The 16,612-nt window shown below is 41.7% G+C and overlaps 1 protein-coding gene across 2 annotated transcripts; it reads right to left on the bottom strand.

The window, feature by feature from the left end:
* Nucleotides 1-4,793: 4,793 nt before the first annotated feature.
* On the bottom strand, nucleotides 4,794-10,449 carry LOC130277720 (hornerin-like). 2 transcript variants are annotated; one of them, XR_008845550.1, is made up of 4 exons: nucleotides 10,365-10,449; nucleotides 10,146-10,252; nucleotides 9,349-9,393; nucleotides 5,871-5,962 (listed from the first exon to the last, which is right to left on the bottom strand). XR_008845550.1 is itself a non-coding variant. In XM_056528440.1 (3 exons), the coding sequence occupies exons 1-3, from the start codon at nucleotides 10,384-10,386 to the stop codon at nucleotides 5,028-5,030; spliced, it is 1,002 nt and encodes a 333-aa protein (XP_056384415.1). In that variant the 5' UTR covers nucleotides 10,387-10,403; the 3' UTR covers nucleotides 4,794-5,027. The 2 variants fall into 2 exon arrangements, 1 of the variants encoding a protein (XP_056384415.1); XM_056528440.1 differs by lacking the exon at nucleotides 10,146-10,252 and having other exon boundaries at nucleotides 4,794-5,962; nucleotides 10,365-10,403.
* Nucleotides 10,450-16,612: the final 6,163 nt, after the last annotated feature.

Here is a 16,612-nt window from a genome sequence, read left to right as displayed (position 1 = left end):
GGGTTCTGAGGAAGCTCAAAGCGGAGGGCGTTCCTGCCATACGGGTAGCTCCAGATTGGCCCTGAAAGTCATGGTACGCCGACGTGGTCAGGCTCCTGGACGACACTCCACTACGCCTTCCACTTCGTTCGGACCTTCTGTCTCAGGGTCCTCTTTGCCACCCCAATTTACAGTCAATGCATTTGACGGCGTGGCGGTTGAGACCGCGGTTTTGAGAGCCCGCGGTTTCTTTTCCCAAGTCATTTGCATCATTTTCGTTGGTGTGAAGTTCAGGTTTTGTCTCCTGTTACTTTTTCTGTTCCCCGTCTTCTCTCTTTCTTGCAATCGGGTTTGGAACTGGGGTTGTCTCTTAGTACCCTTAAGGGTCAGGTTTCGGTCCTTTTTATTCTTTTCCAGCGTCCTCTGGCTTCTAATTCTCATGTCCGGACCTTTTTTCAAGGAGTGGCGCATGCTGCCCCTCCTTATCGGTCACCTTCTCCCCCTTGGGACTTGAATCTGGTTCTGGTGGTCCTCCAAGGTGAACCTTTTGAACCCCTTAGGGAGGTGTCCCTGCACCTCCTTTCTTGGAAAGTGGCCTTTCTTGTTGCTATCACCTCCATTCAGATAGTGTCTGAATTGGCAGCTCTCTCCTGCCGTTCTCCGTTTCTGGTGATTCATCAGGACAAGGTTGTCTTCCGGCCAGATCCTTCCTTCTTGCCTAAGGTTGTTTCGGCCTTTCATCTCAATGAGGACATTGCTCTTCCGTCCTTCTGTCCCACTCCTTCTCATCCTAAGGAGCATTTACTCCACAAACTGGATATGGTTCGGAATGTTAGGTGTTACCTCTCTATCACTTCTTCGTTTCGTCAGTGTGATTCCTTTTTCGTCCTTACGGAAGGTCGTCGCAAGGGACAACCTGCTTCCAAGGCCACCATTTCTCGGTGGATCCGGTCTGCCATCTCGGATGCCTATCGTTGTAGGGGGAAGGTTCCTCCCTTCAGGGTTGTGGCTCATTCTACCCGTTCTGTTGGGGCATCCTGGGCTCTCCAGAACAAGGCCTCGGCCTCGCAGATTTGCAAGGCGGCTACTTGGTTGTCTTTGCACATTCTCTTGAGCTTCTACCGGGTTCATACCTTCGCATCGGCTGATGCTAGTCTGGGCCATAAAGTGCTGCAGGCGGCAGTGGAACAGCCGTCTTCCATAACTGATTATCTGCCCATCAAAGGGACAGCTTTGGTACGTCCCACGGTCTGTGTCCCCCAATGGAGCCGATAGAGAAAAGGAGATTTTTTAACACTTACCGTAAAATCTCTTTCTCGAAAGATCTATTGGGGGACACAGCTCCCACCCTTTTGGGTTTCTCTTTTGTTCTCTGTCCGAGGGTGTGTTCAGTTATATTTTTTCTTCTGGTTCTCGGACAGTTCATGTTTTTTCCTTGACCTGTCAGTCCTCTCCTATTGCTCTGGTACTAAACTGATTAGCTCAGGGCCTGGACGCGGGTATATCCTGCTGGGAGGAGCCAACTTTTTTTGTTGCCATAGTGTCATACCTCCTAGAGAAAGCAGCATACACCCACGGTCTATGTCCCCCAATGGATCGTTCAAGAAAGACATTTTACGGTAAGTGTTAAAAAATCTCCTTTTTTCACTGGAGTATCGCTTTAAGAGATACTCTGCCCCTAGGCATCTTATCCCCTATCCAAAGGATAGGTGATAAGATGCGTGAACGAAAGAAGTTAGGAGGCTCTGGCGTGGCACCCCATGTTGGATGACGGGCGACCCCAGCCGTCACGTCCCCTCCATTCATGTCTACGGGAGGGGGTGTGACGGCTGTGTACTTCTGCTCCACAAGTGTCATGCTCCCTCCCATAGACCTAAATGAAAGGGGCATCACGGCTGTAGTGATGTCACAAACATGTAAGCCCCTGAGCCGGTGTTCTGAACATTATTCTTCAGAATGTCAGAGTCCCGGCCTGGAGATCGCGGGGGAAGTCTGGCTGCTGGATCCTCTGGATTGTGCATAAGATGTCTAGAAGCAGAAGTACCCCTTTATGCAAGTTAGCACACTGGGCATGGAGGCAGCTGTGTAAAACAGTCCAGAGACAGCTGTACTAATCAGCTCCACCGAACGGCTGCTTCACTGTGGTCCCCTGATATACAATAGTCAGCGGGTAAAGTCAGTATCACCAGCTTCTGCTGCTGAAAAGCATCGTAAGTTGATGCTATATTTTACTTAGGATGGTCTGTGGGAGGCCATCGTAAGTGGAATCCATTGTATGTTGGGGGATCACTATACTGTGGGGTACTACTGGTATTTCCATTCAGTTTAATGAACTAAACATTGTTTACTAGTGATTAAGTTCGGTCCATTTCCTGAATATATACCCTTTCTATGTAGGTTGTGCGCAAACATGTTTTACATTCATGAACTCAAGTAAACATCATCACTTGTAGACTAGGTATTGTCCATTAAACTCAGCTGACCCACCAGGAGCAGAAGCAAAAAGTCCCTTTAAACTGAAGTTTCTATCTCCCTGTTTTTATTTTACTGCACTATTCCTCTGTGGGCCATTTACCACAAGGCTTTTGGTCTTCATGGAAATTCAACCCAACTTAACCCCTTGCCGCAAATGGACGTTCATTAACGTCCATTTGCGGCTCCCGAGGTATGAGGCGCACTCAGCAGGTGAGCGCACGTCATACTCGATGGGTCTTGGTTGCTACAAGTAACCAGGACCAACTGCTAATGCCAGACATCGCCGGGCTATTGCATGGCAGTGATCAGTGTAGGAAATCAGTGTGTGCAATGTTATAGTCCCCTATGGGGGCTATAACATTGCAAAAAAAAAAAGTAAAAATACAATGTTAATACATGTGATTTAACCCATTCCCTAATAAAAGTTTGAATCACCCCCCTTTTCCCATAAAAAAAAGCATGCAAATAAAAATAAACATATGTGGTATCGCCACGTGCATAAATGTCTGAACTATAAAAATATATATAAAACTAACAACCTGTTAGTTTTTGATATTATGCTGAGAAGCAATCAGATCATTATACAAGATTGTAGATGTGCGCTATGTCTGTATTCTACTCGAATTCATATTGTGATTTCTATCCTTTCTTTTTTTTTTTAACATGTGCTGCACTCTTCCCCACCCCCTCAGCCCAAACCTATATAGGTGGTAATTAGCCACACTAGGGCCATTTCACTCCTAGCAGCCTCCCAGTCTGACTGGGAGAGCAAGGTAAGTGAGCCTTTACACCTTGTTCACACTGGTGTGGTGCGGGGCGGCGTCCGTTGCTGCCGTGGTGCTGTGTCTGCGGGCGGGTGCGGCCCATAGACTGGTTGGAGTGGCATTGGGGCCGCTCTGCCAGTGGGTCGCTCCCCCCCCCCCCCCCCCCGTGGGCATCTGTGTCGCAGCGGTGGTGGTCGCCGCCCGGTGCTACGCCATTTTATGCTAGGGATGTTAGGGACCCACTCTGAATAGGTGGCCTTGACGTGGCGAGTGGGCTTGTACTTTTTGATCAAAAATGTATACTAACAACCTGTTAGTTTTTGATATTATGCTGAGAAGCAATCAGATCATTATACAAGATTGTAGATGTGCGCTATGTCTGTATTCTACTCGAATTCATATTGTGATTTCTATCCTTTCTTTTTTTTTTTTTTTTTTAAACATGTGCTGCACTCTTCCCCACCCCCTCAGCCCAAACCTATATAGGTGGTAATTAGCCACACTAGGGCCATTTCACTCCTAGCAGCCTCCCAGTCTGACTGGGAGAGCAAGGTAAGTGAGCCTTTACACCTTGTTCACACTGGTGTGGTGCGGGGCGGCGTCCGTTGCTGCCGTGGTGCTGTGTCTGCGGGCGGGTGCGGCCCATAGACTGGTTGGAGTGGCATTGGGGCCGCTCTGCCAGTGGGTCGCTTCCCCCCCCCCCCGTGGGCATCTGTGTCGCGGCGGTGGTGGTCGCCGCCCGGTGCTACGCCATTTTATGCTAGGGACGTTAGGGACCCACTCTGAATAGGTGGCCTTGACGTGGCGAGTGGGCTTGTACTTTTTGATCAAAAATGTATACTAACAACCTGTTAGTTTTAGATATTATGCTGAGTAGCAATCAGATCATTATACAAGATTCTAGATGTGCGCTATGTCTGTATTCTACTCGAATTCATATAATTAATTAAACCGCATGGTCAATGGCATAGACGTAAAAAAATTCCAAAGTCCAAAATAGTGGATTTTTGGTCACTTTTAATACCATTAAAAAGTGATAAAAACAAAAATAGTACCGAAAACTGCACTGTGTGGAAACGAAAGCCGCTAAAATTTACAAAATGACATTTTTTTTTTTTGCCCCACAAATCATTTTTTTCTGTTTTCACCGTAGATTTTGTGCTGAAATTACAAAGTAAAATTGTTGACGCAAAGAACAAGCTATCATATGGATTTTTAGGGGGAAAATTGAAAGTGTTATGATTTTTAGAAGGCGAGGGAGAAAAAACAAAAGCGCAAAAATGAAAAATCGCTAAAGAAGGGGTTAAACAAAATTATCTTACATTAGGTAAGTCCTAAAAAAAATAAAAAAATTACAAACCAAGTGCAGACTAATGAAATGAATGAAAATGTAATAGTTATAATCTCAATTCACACAATTCAGCGTATGCGCGCCATTTCATATGCCCCCCCTTCATATGTCTGTATCTATGTTGTTTTTCACATATTCTTTATTTTGCACATATACTTTCTCTATTCTAAGAAAACTACAACAACAAAAATGATTTAAACAAAGCAAAAATGACCATTTATTAATAAATCAGAAGATCAGAAGAGCACCAGCCAAAGTATGGTAATTGTTTGATTAAATTGACAGAATCTCTATGTAATATTCCATGCAGTGTTTTTCTTGACTTTATGCTTGATGGTGGATTCATTTATGAGAAAATATGAGAAGTAATTTGCCTCACTACTACACATATTTTTGATTTTGTTTCTTTGTTCCAATACACAGCTTCATCCATCTTACAGGCTTAGTTAGAAGCAGTTTTAATGGTCTAGGCCAGAACCATTGTCTTCATCTAGTTGTCCAGATGTAGAACCTAATTTTAAACCTGCATCACGACTAGTGAATGGTGATTCCGTGCCAGAACCTTGGTCTTCCTTCAATGCAACTGGGCTAGATCCATTTCCTGATCTGAGACCTTCATCATGAACAGTCAGTGGTGATTCCGTGCCAGAACCTTGTTCTTCCTCCCATTCAAATGGCCTAGATCCATTACCTGATCTGAGACCTCCATTATGAACTGTCAAGGGTGATATCATGCCAGAACCTTGGTCTTCATCCCATTCAACTGGCCTAGATCTATTACCTAATTTGAGACCTTTATCATGATCAGTCAGTGGTGATCCCATGCCTGAACCTTGCTCTTCAGACCCCATGCCTGAACCTTGCTCTTCAGACCAGTCAACTGGCCTCAATCCTGATTTTAAACCTTTATTATGATTATTTAATGGTGATCCCTTGCCAGAACCTTGGTCTTCAAACTGTTCATTTGACCTAGATCCATTACCCAATTTTAGTTCTTTTTCATGATCATTCAATGGTGATCCCTTGCCAGAACCTTGGTCTTCAGACTGTTCATCTGGCCTAGATCCATTTCCTGATCTGAGATCTTTATTATGACCAATTATTGGTAATTCTGTGCTAGAACCTTGGTATTGGCCATGCTCTGTGAAAAATGGACCTATAGTAGAACTTAGACCCTGTTTTTGATGAACTTTAACAAGGGACCCTAAGTCTTGATCATGACCTGTTGATTTTGAACCTACATTTTCGGGTTGACCAGTTGTTTCTTCATGAGTGTTGTTTGATCCAGAAGGCGTTGTTTGGTTTAGTTGAAATGAAGAATTGATTTCCTTGGATACATTTTGCTTTTCTTGCAAATCAGTTGTGTTTGTGTTGTAGGTGCTGTTTTCATGACCTGAAAAACAGATGGGCCATGTCATTAATCCCTTAAGTACTGGGCCAAAGTTTTGTTTTGTCCTCCTCAACTTCTAAGGCCCCATTCACTCGGTGGAATATCTCTCTGGACATTTCACAGACAAAAGGCGCTGGCAGAACAAGCCTGCACTAGGACCGCTCAGAAATGCGCTGTCTCCATAACCGGCAATGCATTTCTGAGGTGATTCTGCAGAAAGGATTGACATGTTCATTCTTTCTGCAAAGTCCATAATTTGAAATTATGCTCGACAATGGGAGTCTGCTGCAACTGAATTTCTGAACAACAGTTTTGCACCGGATTCTGCTCTGAAATTCACTCCCGTAAATGGGGCCTTAAAACTCTATTATTTTTTAATCTACAGAGCCACATGAGGCTTGTTATTTGGGGGACTGATTGTACTTTGCAGTGACACCATTTTACCATAAGGTATACTGCGAAATTGAGAAAACATTAAAAAAAAAATTCCAACAATTTTACAAATTTTGGTGGACAAGGTTTATGTCATTCACCATGTGCTAAAACTGACATGTTTCCTTAAATCTGTGAGTCAGAATTTATATTGTTTTCAATATGTTTTAATGGGGTACTCCAACCCTAGACATCTTATCCCCTATCCAAAGGATAGGGGATAAGATGTCTGATCGCGGGGGTCCCGCCACTGCCACTTGCGGCACCCACCTGTGTTCTCACCGGAACCGCTGGAGGGTCTGAGTCGCGACTCCGGGAATGGAAGTCTGTGACGTCAAGACTCCACCCCCGTATGACATCACTCCCATCCCCTCAATACAAGTCTATGGAAGGGGGCGTGACAATGATGCGGGGGTCCTCAGCGGCGGGACCCCCGCGATCAGGCATCTTATCCCCTATCCTTTGGATAGGGGATAAGATGTCTAGAGTGGGAGTACCCCTTTAATACTTTAACAAAAATTATTTGAATGACCTTATTCTGGCCCCTACAACTTTCACATCTTTTTTTTAAATTTCAGCTGTGTGCCATTTTGTATTTTTTCATTAATGACATTCATTGTCAGGATTAATAACATTATGGGTGAGATTAAGGCTAAGTTTCTACTAGTTTTTTTGTCCTGCGTTTTATGGTTTGAAAAAATGCCTGAAAAAACAGCAGGGCAATTTCCTGCATCTGGCGTTTTTTCTGGCATTTTTTCATTTTATTGGAAATTGCACCTTGGCAATTTTTTTGGTACCAGAAAAAAAGGATGCAGTAGTGATGGAAAACATTTTCTTTAACTAAATTTATAAATTTTACTAAATTTTTAATAAAAAGTGTGTGTTTCACATTTTTTCTCTATTTTTTTTACATTTTTTAGGTAGTACTACTACTCCCAGTATGGAACAAACTGTTCCATGATGGGAGTAGTATTAGCTGTACTAATAGACATATCGCCCCGGGTGTCAGTCGTGACACTCGAGGTGATTGTCCATGATATAGCAGAGATGTGGGGCGTCCCTATACAGCGCTCACATCTCTGCTCTGTAGTCTGGCCAGTGATATGAATAGAACATCACTCATTCATATTTTCCGCCCAGAGTGGTGATTGGCCGGATGGTTGCAGCCAAATATGAATAAATGGCCGGCCGGAGTATAGTGCAGAGATGCGAGCGCTGTATATAGCCGCTCCATCTCTGCAATAGATAGGACGATCACAGCGGATGTCAGTAGTGATACCCGCTGTGATCTGTTCTTACCTGCAGGTTACTACTCCCAACATGGAGCACATTCTGCTCCATGCTGGGAGCTGTAGTACCTGCATTAATAGACAGATCGCAGTGAGTGTAAGTTCTGACACCTGTTGCGATCTGTCTATTAATGCAGGTACTACAGCTCCTAGTGCTCCATGTTGGGAGTAGTAGTACCTGCAGTTAAGGAAAGATCACAGTGGATATCACTACTGACACCCGCTGTGATCTTTCTGTAAAATGTAAAGATGCGGGCGGCCGCTCTTCTATGGTCCCCTGCGCTGACTTATACATACACATATTCCTATTTCCCACAGAGAGCTGTGATTGGCTGGAACCATCTGGCCAATCACAGCTCTCTGCGGGAAATATGAATAAGTGTATATAAGGCAGTGCAGGGGACCATAGAAGAGCGGTTGGCCACATCTATACTTTATACAGGAGGATCAATTAGTCAATTAGTCAACTGTCAATTAGTACAAGTACTACTACTCCCATCATGGAACAGTGTGTTCCATGCTGGGAGTAGTAGTACTACCAATTAAAAATTTAAGAAAAAAAAGTGAAAAACATACACACACTACATTTTTATTATTGTCAGCTACATTTTTAGGTCCCTGCCTGCCCACATAAATTGATTCCTGTTTACAAAATTTATAGAAATTTTGTTATAAAAAAGATAATTTCGTTAGATACACGTTTTTCCTTCACTACTGTATCTTTTTTATTATTTTTTTTTAATGGTACCCTATGAAATTTTATTAAAAAGGTATCTCCATCACTTTTTTGGATCGCTAAAGTCCGAAAAAGAATAAAAACCGCCTGAAAAAATGCCAAGGTTAAAACCCACATATCGTTTTTATTGGCGTTTTTTTCACTCCCATAGACTTCTATGGGAGAAAAACACCACGATTTTGACTAAAAAACAAATGTGAAAAAACACCAAAAGGATTTAAAAAACGCCAAGTGGAATAAGAATATTGCATTTACAGCTAACATCTGTCCGCAGCGTTTTTTGGCCGTAAAAACGCCATGCGGCAGAATTGGTGTTTTTCTTGGCATTTCCCCCCCCCAAAAAAAAACAAGTAGAAACTTAGCCTAACTAAGATGTGCGAGTGGTGAGTTGGTCAAAAAGTACCAGATTTTGCAGAAAAATATATTTTTATGCACAAAAATGTGCGCCACTGGCACCTAGGGAGCAGGAAGAGGATCACAGCTTTGCACTGAGGGGGTGTGTCGGGGGCGCATGCTCCTCACATGCGATTGAGGCCCGATTTGCGACAGCAAATGTTGCAGAAATCTAAGCCAGCTTAGAGCTTCTGCATGGGCAGCCACTGATCTGTGGGACCTGCTGTGAGGTGTGCAGCTATTAGTAGATCCAGCAAACTTAAAATGCTTTATAAAGGTGCGGTACATGAAAGCATCACACTTAGGTTGGATAACCCCAATATTAACCCCTTAAGGACACAGCCTGTTGTTACCTAAATGACAAAGCCCAATTGTTCCACTCTGGCCTGTGTCTTGTGTTTCAGTTGTCAAAACTTTGACATGCTTTTACCTGTGCAATCCTGCCTATATAGTAATAATAATAAAATTAATAATAATAACAATAATATACATTGGTCCTAAAAATATAAGTTAAACCAGCAATTAAAAAAACTACTCACCTTTGTTTTCACAGTTATTTTTACATGAGTTTTTAGGACCCAGAACTGCAGAGAAACAAAATGAAAATGAATTCTCAATAGAAGTTTTGGTTATAGAAATAAGAATTAAGTTAAGATAAGAATGAAAAAAAAAAACAAAAAAAAACAGGCAATATCAATAACTTCTTGAATTCTAGTCCTGACTTTATCCTAAAACGAGTCATCCTTTATTCTGGAGACAGCATAGGGTACGTTCAAAAAGGTCTATTTCTTTTCAAACTCGCAGTGTATTTCCCGCTGCAAGCTTGAAAAGTGACGGGGTCTCCGCTGGCTATCTGCAGCAGTTTTTGGTAGTGGAATATTTGCTGTTGAAAACCCACCGCAGACCCTATTGACTTCAATGGGGTCTACGGCGGAGATTTCACTGCTGAAAATTTGCTGCGGATAGAGCTCAGAGACCCTGTCCCTTTTCAAGCATGCAGCGGGAAATACACTGCGAGTTTGAAAACACATACACCTGTGTGAACTTACCCTTAGGTTATTCTTCCTATGGCAGAAAATTTGTGAAATTTCTGTCCGGAAAACACAGGTGGACATTACGCAAATTTGCATGTACAGAGACGGAATCCGCAGAAACAATTTACATGTTGAACATTTTCACGGAATTCTGCTAAGAAATTCCGCCGTGTGAACATACCCTTGGGCTAAGCTTCCAATCTTTTTTTTAGCATAAATGCTGTCGCACAGCATTTTTTTTTAAGCACCATGGCCAGATGTTAGTTGCAAGTCAATAAGTAGTAATGAAATGCTATACCCACTTAGTGTTTTTTCACTTAGGCTCAGAGGCAGTTTTTAAAAATAGGAGCATATGAAGTCTATGGTTATTGTTTTCACTGAAATCTTGGTGTTTCTCTCCCAGAGAAGTCTATGAAAGAGAAAAAATGCCATTAAAACACAATGGGGGTTTTTAATTGGTATTTTGTTTTGGTGTTTTTATATAAAAAAAAATCTGGCAAAAAACCAAGGAGAAACCTAACCGTGAAGGGGTTTTCCTGTCATGATGCATAATTGTATTGTATGAGATAGGTATATAGGTGGAGATTTATCAAAACCTGTCCAGATTGCTGAGTTGCCCATAGCAACCAATCAGCTTGCTGCTTTCATTTTTGAAAAGGCCTCTAAGAAATGAAGGAAGTGATCTGATTGCTATGGCAACTCAGCAACTTTTCCTCTGGACCGGTTTTGATAAATCTCCCCCACTCTGTGTACATATATATATTCTAATCCCCCATGTGTCTGCTAACCTGCTGCCCTTGATTAGATCCACTTTATGGAATCCTCAAAGTCGGTCCAGGATCAGCAGTCACCCTACTCAGCCTGTGATTGGCTGGAGAGAACAACTTTTATATATTATATTGCCACCCTGGACACTTTAAAATTTATCTTTCAGAATACCTCTTTAATGCTGACAAAACTTGTAGTCCGGTTATAAGAGTATTGAAGAATATTGGAGAATATGTATGCATAAAACTTTAGGCTTCCTTTAGGTTACATATGGCCTCCTTACATGCTGGCCGATCAGCAACCTGTTTTATGGTATTGGTTCCTCAGAGGAATTTACAAACCAGTAAAATCCATCATTCATGTCATTGCACTGTAAAGAAAGCTCTATACTGTCACCTTTTCTTAACCTGAGGCTCAGTAAATGGTTTGCAATGCTTTTTCTTTTGCACAGTCTACTATTCACTTGCATTGCTTTTACATTTTTGACATTGTGAAAGATCTCTGTTGACCCTAAGGGTTTGGGGAAGGGTGGGGGTGATTTGTAAATACTGATTTGAAGAAAAAAATAATAATTCAAATAAAAAAGAAGTAATCACAAGGAGCGCCCCTTGGCCTCTAAGCGACTAGTGCCGCAGTGCACATGCCCAAAACTTTCTTTATTTACTTACTACAGGACTTCTGAAGATAGTCGAGCACTGTATTCAGCTATCAGCAGAAATCCCAGACGTCTCATCACTATTGTTCAGTTTTTATGACCTATTCTGTGGATAGCGATAGCTTTTAATCATGGGATAACCTCTTTGAAGTTTATCTGTCAGATCCCACAAACAATTTATATGTTACACAGTACCTAAGCCTGACCATATACATCACATGTTTATGCCTCTTTCGCCTATATTTATTATAAAAATACCTTTTTTCATTAGGTGATAGGTGCGTCTGCTCATGCAGCCTTGTCCATGAGTCATCTTTTGTCCATAACTCGTGGACAAGCATGATGCTGCTGCAGGACTGGTTAGTGACCCAGTAGGTCTGGGAGCCCTAGTGGTGGAATTTTCAGGAGCCGTTTTCTTTAATAAATATTTAAAAACTTTTAAACAACCATATTACATAAGGTCCTTAGTTTTCATCAGTAACAACATATAAAAAGTTTTTCGATCTGACAGTGCCTATTTAAATGAGTACTGCAGCCATAGAACACATTCCCTATCTGCAGCATAGGGGATAAGTGTCTGATCACAGGGGGTCCGACCACTGGGACTCCCCGCGATCTCCCGTACGGGACCAGGCTTTGCTGCAGCTCTGTGCAGCTAATTCTCATGTCTGTCGACCTCACTAAGAGGTCAACAGACACGTTCCCTCCATTCAGCTCTATGGGAGAGGCAGGGATGCATGAATGCTGCATCTTCGCCTCTCCTATAGAGATACATGGAGAGGACGTCTCGGCCAGGGTAAAGGGGATCCCAGCTGTCGGACCCCCACGATCAGAAACTTATCCTCTATCCTGCCAATAGGGGATAAGTGTTCTATGGCTGCAGAACTCCTTTAAGGGAATGAATGGATTGCAGTAACAACAAAGGTTAGCAAACAAAGGGTTATTTAATTTGGAAAGATTTGTGGTGTCCTGGTACCGTATTTTATACGTTACCTATGTAGAGGTCCCCATAGTCAGAGTCCCTAGGACGTCGGGGTCCCTCTTTTCACCTCTCACTAAATGTATAGTAGTTCTATCTGATATTTATACAGTTATAAATATAAAAAGTGTATATATTGAATTGTCTACCTGTTTGTAGCCTAACAGGACCTGCGGGTCATGTGATCAGGTGGAAAACTCTATGGTTTTGCTTTAGGACCTTAGGCGGTCCCAGTGATGTGTTCACCCACCATGCCTTGTAACGGTGAGTGACAGCTGACACGGACCAATCCAAAACTGCCTTGCCCATATAAGGGAGCGGCCACCATTAATTGCTCTCTTGTTCCTGCGCTGCTGATGAGGACGGATCTGCGCAGCTTCCGCAGTGACTAGGCCCAAGCCTTGCGGCAACGGCCATTTATACAAAACTGTGAGTTATCTCAATCCCTGGTAACTTCGCAAGATCACCGGACCTAAACAGACCCCTAAATCCGGACGGATCTCTGCACAAATCCTAATTCTATTAATCCTTGGATAAGTCAATGGTCCGCAGCATCTGTCAATCATTGCTGAGCTGTATAGAGACTGTATTACTAAGATTGTTGCTGTTAATTGGATGTACCACAAGTACTTCAGTAAAGTTTATGCAAGTTCAAGTTCATCCCTATTGTGGACCTTCATTCATTTAACCCCTTAAGGACCGGGGTTTTTTCCGTTTTTGCATTTTCGTTTTTTGCTCCTTGCCTTTAAAAAATCATAACTCTTTCAATTTTGCACCTAAAAATCCATATGATGGCTTATTTTTTGCACCACCAATTCTACTTTGTAATGACGTCAGTCATTGTGCCCAAAAATCTACGGTGAAACGGGAAAAAAAATCATTGTGAGACAAAATTGAAAAAAAAAACGCCATTTTGTAACTTTTGGGGGCTTCCGTTTCTACGTAGTACATTTTTCGGTAAAAATGACACCTTATCTTTATTCTGTAGGTCCATACGATTAAAATGATACCCTACTTATACAGGTTTGAATTTGTCGCACTTCTGGAAAAAATCATAACTTCATGCAGAAAAATTTATACGTTTAAAATTGTCATCTTCTGACCCCTATAACTTTTTTATTTTTCCGTGTATGGGGCGGTATGAGGGCTCATTTTTTGCGCCGTGATCTGAAGTTTTTAACGGTATAATTTTTGCATTGATAGGACTTATTGATCGCTTTTTATTCATTTTTTCATGATATAGAAAGTGACCAAAAATGCACTATTTTGGACTTTGGAATTTTTTTGCGCGCACGCCATTGACCGTGCGGTTTAATTAACGATATATTTTTATAATTCGGACATTTCCGCACGCGGCGATACCATTTATGTTTATTTTTATTTTTATTTACACTGTGTTTTTTCTTTTATGGGAAAAGGGGGGTGATTCAAACTTTTAATAGGGAAGGGGTTAAATGATGTTTATTCACTTTTTTTTTGCACTTTTTTTTTGCAGTGTTATAGGTCCCATAGGGACCTATAACACTGCACACACTGATCTTTCACATTGATCACTGGTTTCTCATAAGAAACCAGTGATCGATGATTCTGCCGCATGACTGCTCATGCCTGGATCTCAGGCACTGAGCAGTCATTCGGCGATCGGACAGCGAGGAGGCAGGTAGGGGCCCTCCCGCTGTCCTGTCAGCTGTTCGGGATGCCGCGATTTCACCGCGGCTATCCCGAACAGCCCACTGAGCTAGCCGGCATGCTTTCGGTTTCACTTTAGACGCGGCGTTCAACTTTGAACGCCGCGTCTAAAGGGTTAATAGCGCGCGGCACAGCGATCAATGCCGCGCGCTATTAGCCACGGGTCCCGGCCGTTGTTAGAGGCCGGGCCCGAACCGCTATGACGCGGGGCCACGCCGTGGCCCCGCGTTATAGATCGGGAGTGGACACATGACGTTCCAGTACGTCATGTGTCCTTAAGGGGTTAAGCACGCACCTATCGTTTCTGGGAAGGATGGCGATAGGCCGAAGATTTACCTCAGCGTATTAACCCTCACCCTGGCATCACGAGTGACAGGGGTTAAATTAACCCCTCAAATACCGAAGCAACACCCCCACTGTATTATATCCCCCCAAGGGCTACCACAGATGGTTTAGGAGTGATCTAATAGCAATGGAAATATATATGAATAGATAGTACAGAGCTTTTTAGTGGTCTCTTTATATCCAGGCTTTTCACCATGACAAGGGGGCATCCTCCACGTCTAGAGGAAAGAAGGTTTCACCATGATCATATACATGAATTTGTAATGGATAAGCTAAAATGCCTATTTAGAATATTCTAGCTAAAATGGACACTCACTAGGTCGCTCCCCCTCCCATCGTGTTTGAAACAATGTGTATAAGATGGAGCCTCCAGAAAGAGCTACACCCAAGATGATAAGACCCACGTGGTGGACGAGGAACACCTGCAGATGGAAGAAACCAATCACAAGGACAGTTATTAATGATGTATATCTTTGCACATGGCACATTGTTACAGACTATAAAAACCCTTGTATCTGTTTTAAATACAGGAAGTATAATTTGCTGAACTTTGTCAGAGTGATTTTCTTCTCTCTTGTATGCACTGATCCTGATACCTAATTAGGAAGGGGGCAGATACTCATCTGATCCCGGGATCGTTTCCGATCTATTTCAAATTCTTTACTGTAAGAGCAGTGAGATTATGGGACTTACTGTCACATGATAGTAAGATGGCTGATTCTCTAAACATAATCAAAAAGGTCTCAAATGTTTGACTTGAAAAATAGAATATTACAAGTTACTTGATTTCTGAAGACGAGACATTAATCCAGGTATCTATATTTCGAGTCTGGAAGAAACTTTTCCTCTAGTATGCGCCAAGTAGCATTTGTGTTATTGTTTTTTATCCCTTTTGCTGGATCCTCGCATTATAGGTTATACTTGATGTACATGTGTCTTTTTTTAACCTTATCAATTATGTAACCAGTCCGACATATTGGCTATCCCTGCTACATTTAAATGACTCTTACAGTCATAGCTGTAGGTGGTATATACAGTGCAAACCATGCATATCACAACCACAGGAACAATGAAACGTTACAACCAGTTGTGCAGGTCCCACCTGCTGTATTATTCCATACATTGTGAAGCCAGTGCTCTCTGCTATTTAGCAATTTGTTTAGGTATTTATTGTTTGTCCAATACTTGTAATGTATGAGATTTGTCTAATTTTAAAATAGATACCAGCAAAATCAGATAGAATCTATTGACTTATAAAGGGGAATGTCAAACTTTTCGAATTGTTGAGGTCACAAATTATGGAAAGGTGATAAAAAAAAAAAATCTTATAGAGATCATTAACATTCATGAACAGAGCCTCATTCTTGCATTTTAGTTTTACCTTTTTTTTTTCATACTTAACAGCACTGTTATAGTGAACTTATTAGCTGTTTATTTTATTTATTTTCATAATTTAAAAATCTTCCATGGATTTCTAGCTTTGTAAAAAGGTTATCTTTAAAGGCATATTCCAGTTAAAAACTTTTTTTTTTTTTCATATCAATTGGATCCAGAAAGTTAAAGGGGTATTCCAGGCCAAAACTTTTTTTTTATATATCAACTGGCTCCGGAAAGTTAAACAGATTTGTAAATTACTTCTATTAAAAAATCTTAATCCTTCCAATAGTTATTAGCTTCTGAAGTTGAGTTGTTGTTTTCTGTCTAACTGCTCAATGATGATGTCACATCCCGGGAGCTGGGCAGTTCCTATGGGGATATTCTCCCATCATGCACAGCTCCCGGGACGTGACATCATCATTGAGCAGTTAGACAGAAAACTTCAGAAGCTAATAACTATTGGAAGGATTAAGATTTTTTAATAGAAGTAGTTTACAAATCTGTTTAACTTTCCGGAGCCAGTTGATATATTAAAAAAAGTTTTTGCCTGGAATACCCCTTTAAACAGATTTGTAAATTACTTCTATTAAAAAATCATCTGTTGAAGTTGAGTTGTTCTTTTCTGTCTGACAACAGTTCTCTCTGCTGACACCTCTGTCTGTCTCAGGAATTGTCCAGAGTAGGAGAAAATCCCCATAGCAAACCTCTCCTGCTCTGGACAGTTCCTGAGACAAACAGAGGTGTCAGCAGAGAGCACTGTGGTCAGACAAAAAGAACAACTCAACTTCAGCAGCTGATAAGTACTGGTAGGATTAAGATTTTTTTTTATAAAAGTAATTTACAAATCTATTTATCTTTCTGGAGCTAGTTGATATAAAAAAATAAAAATAGTATTTAACTGGAATACACCTTTAAATTCCATAGTGTTCTAAAGGAACAAAAGGGTTAAATAACAT

Source organism: Hyla sarda, chromosome 6 (genome assembly GCF_029499605.1).
Source record: "Hyla sarda isolate aHylSar1 chromosome 6, aHylSar1.hap1, whole genome shotgun sequence".
Lineage (NCBI taxonomy): Eukaryota > Metazoa > Chordata > Amphibia > Anura > Hylidae > Hyla > Hyla sarda.
The sequence above is the reverse complement of the archived record's forward strand: the minus strand, read 5'-3'. Positions and strand labels throughout refer to the sequence as shown.

Bases quoted from the DNA above. Each gene is read 5' to 3' on its own strand.
- LOC130277720 (XM_056528440.1), bottom strand. From the start codon at position 10,386: ATGACAGGAAAACCCCTTCACG. The intron at 9,394-10,364 runs GTTAGGTTTCTC...GTTTCTCTGCAG, and splicing joins GACAGGAAAACCCCTTCACG to TTCTGGGTCCTAAAAACTCA. The intron at 5,963-9,348 runs GTGAGTAGTTTT...TCTGTTTTTCAG, and splicing joins AAATAACTGTGAAAACAAAG to GTCATGAAAACAGCACCTAC.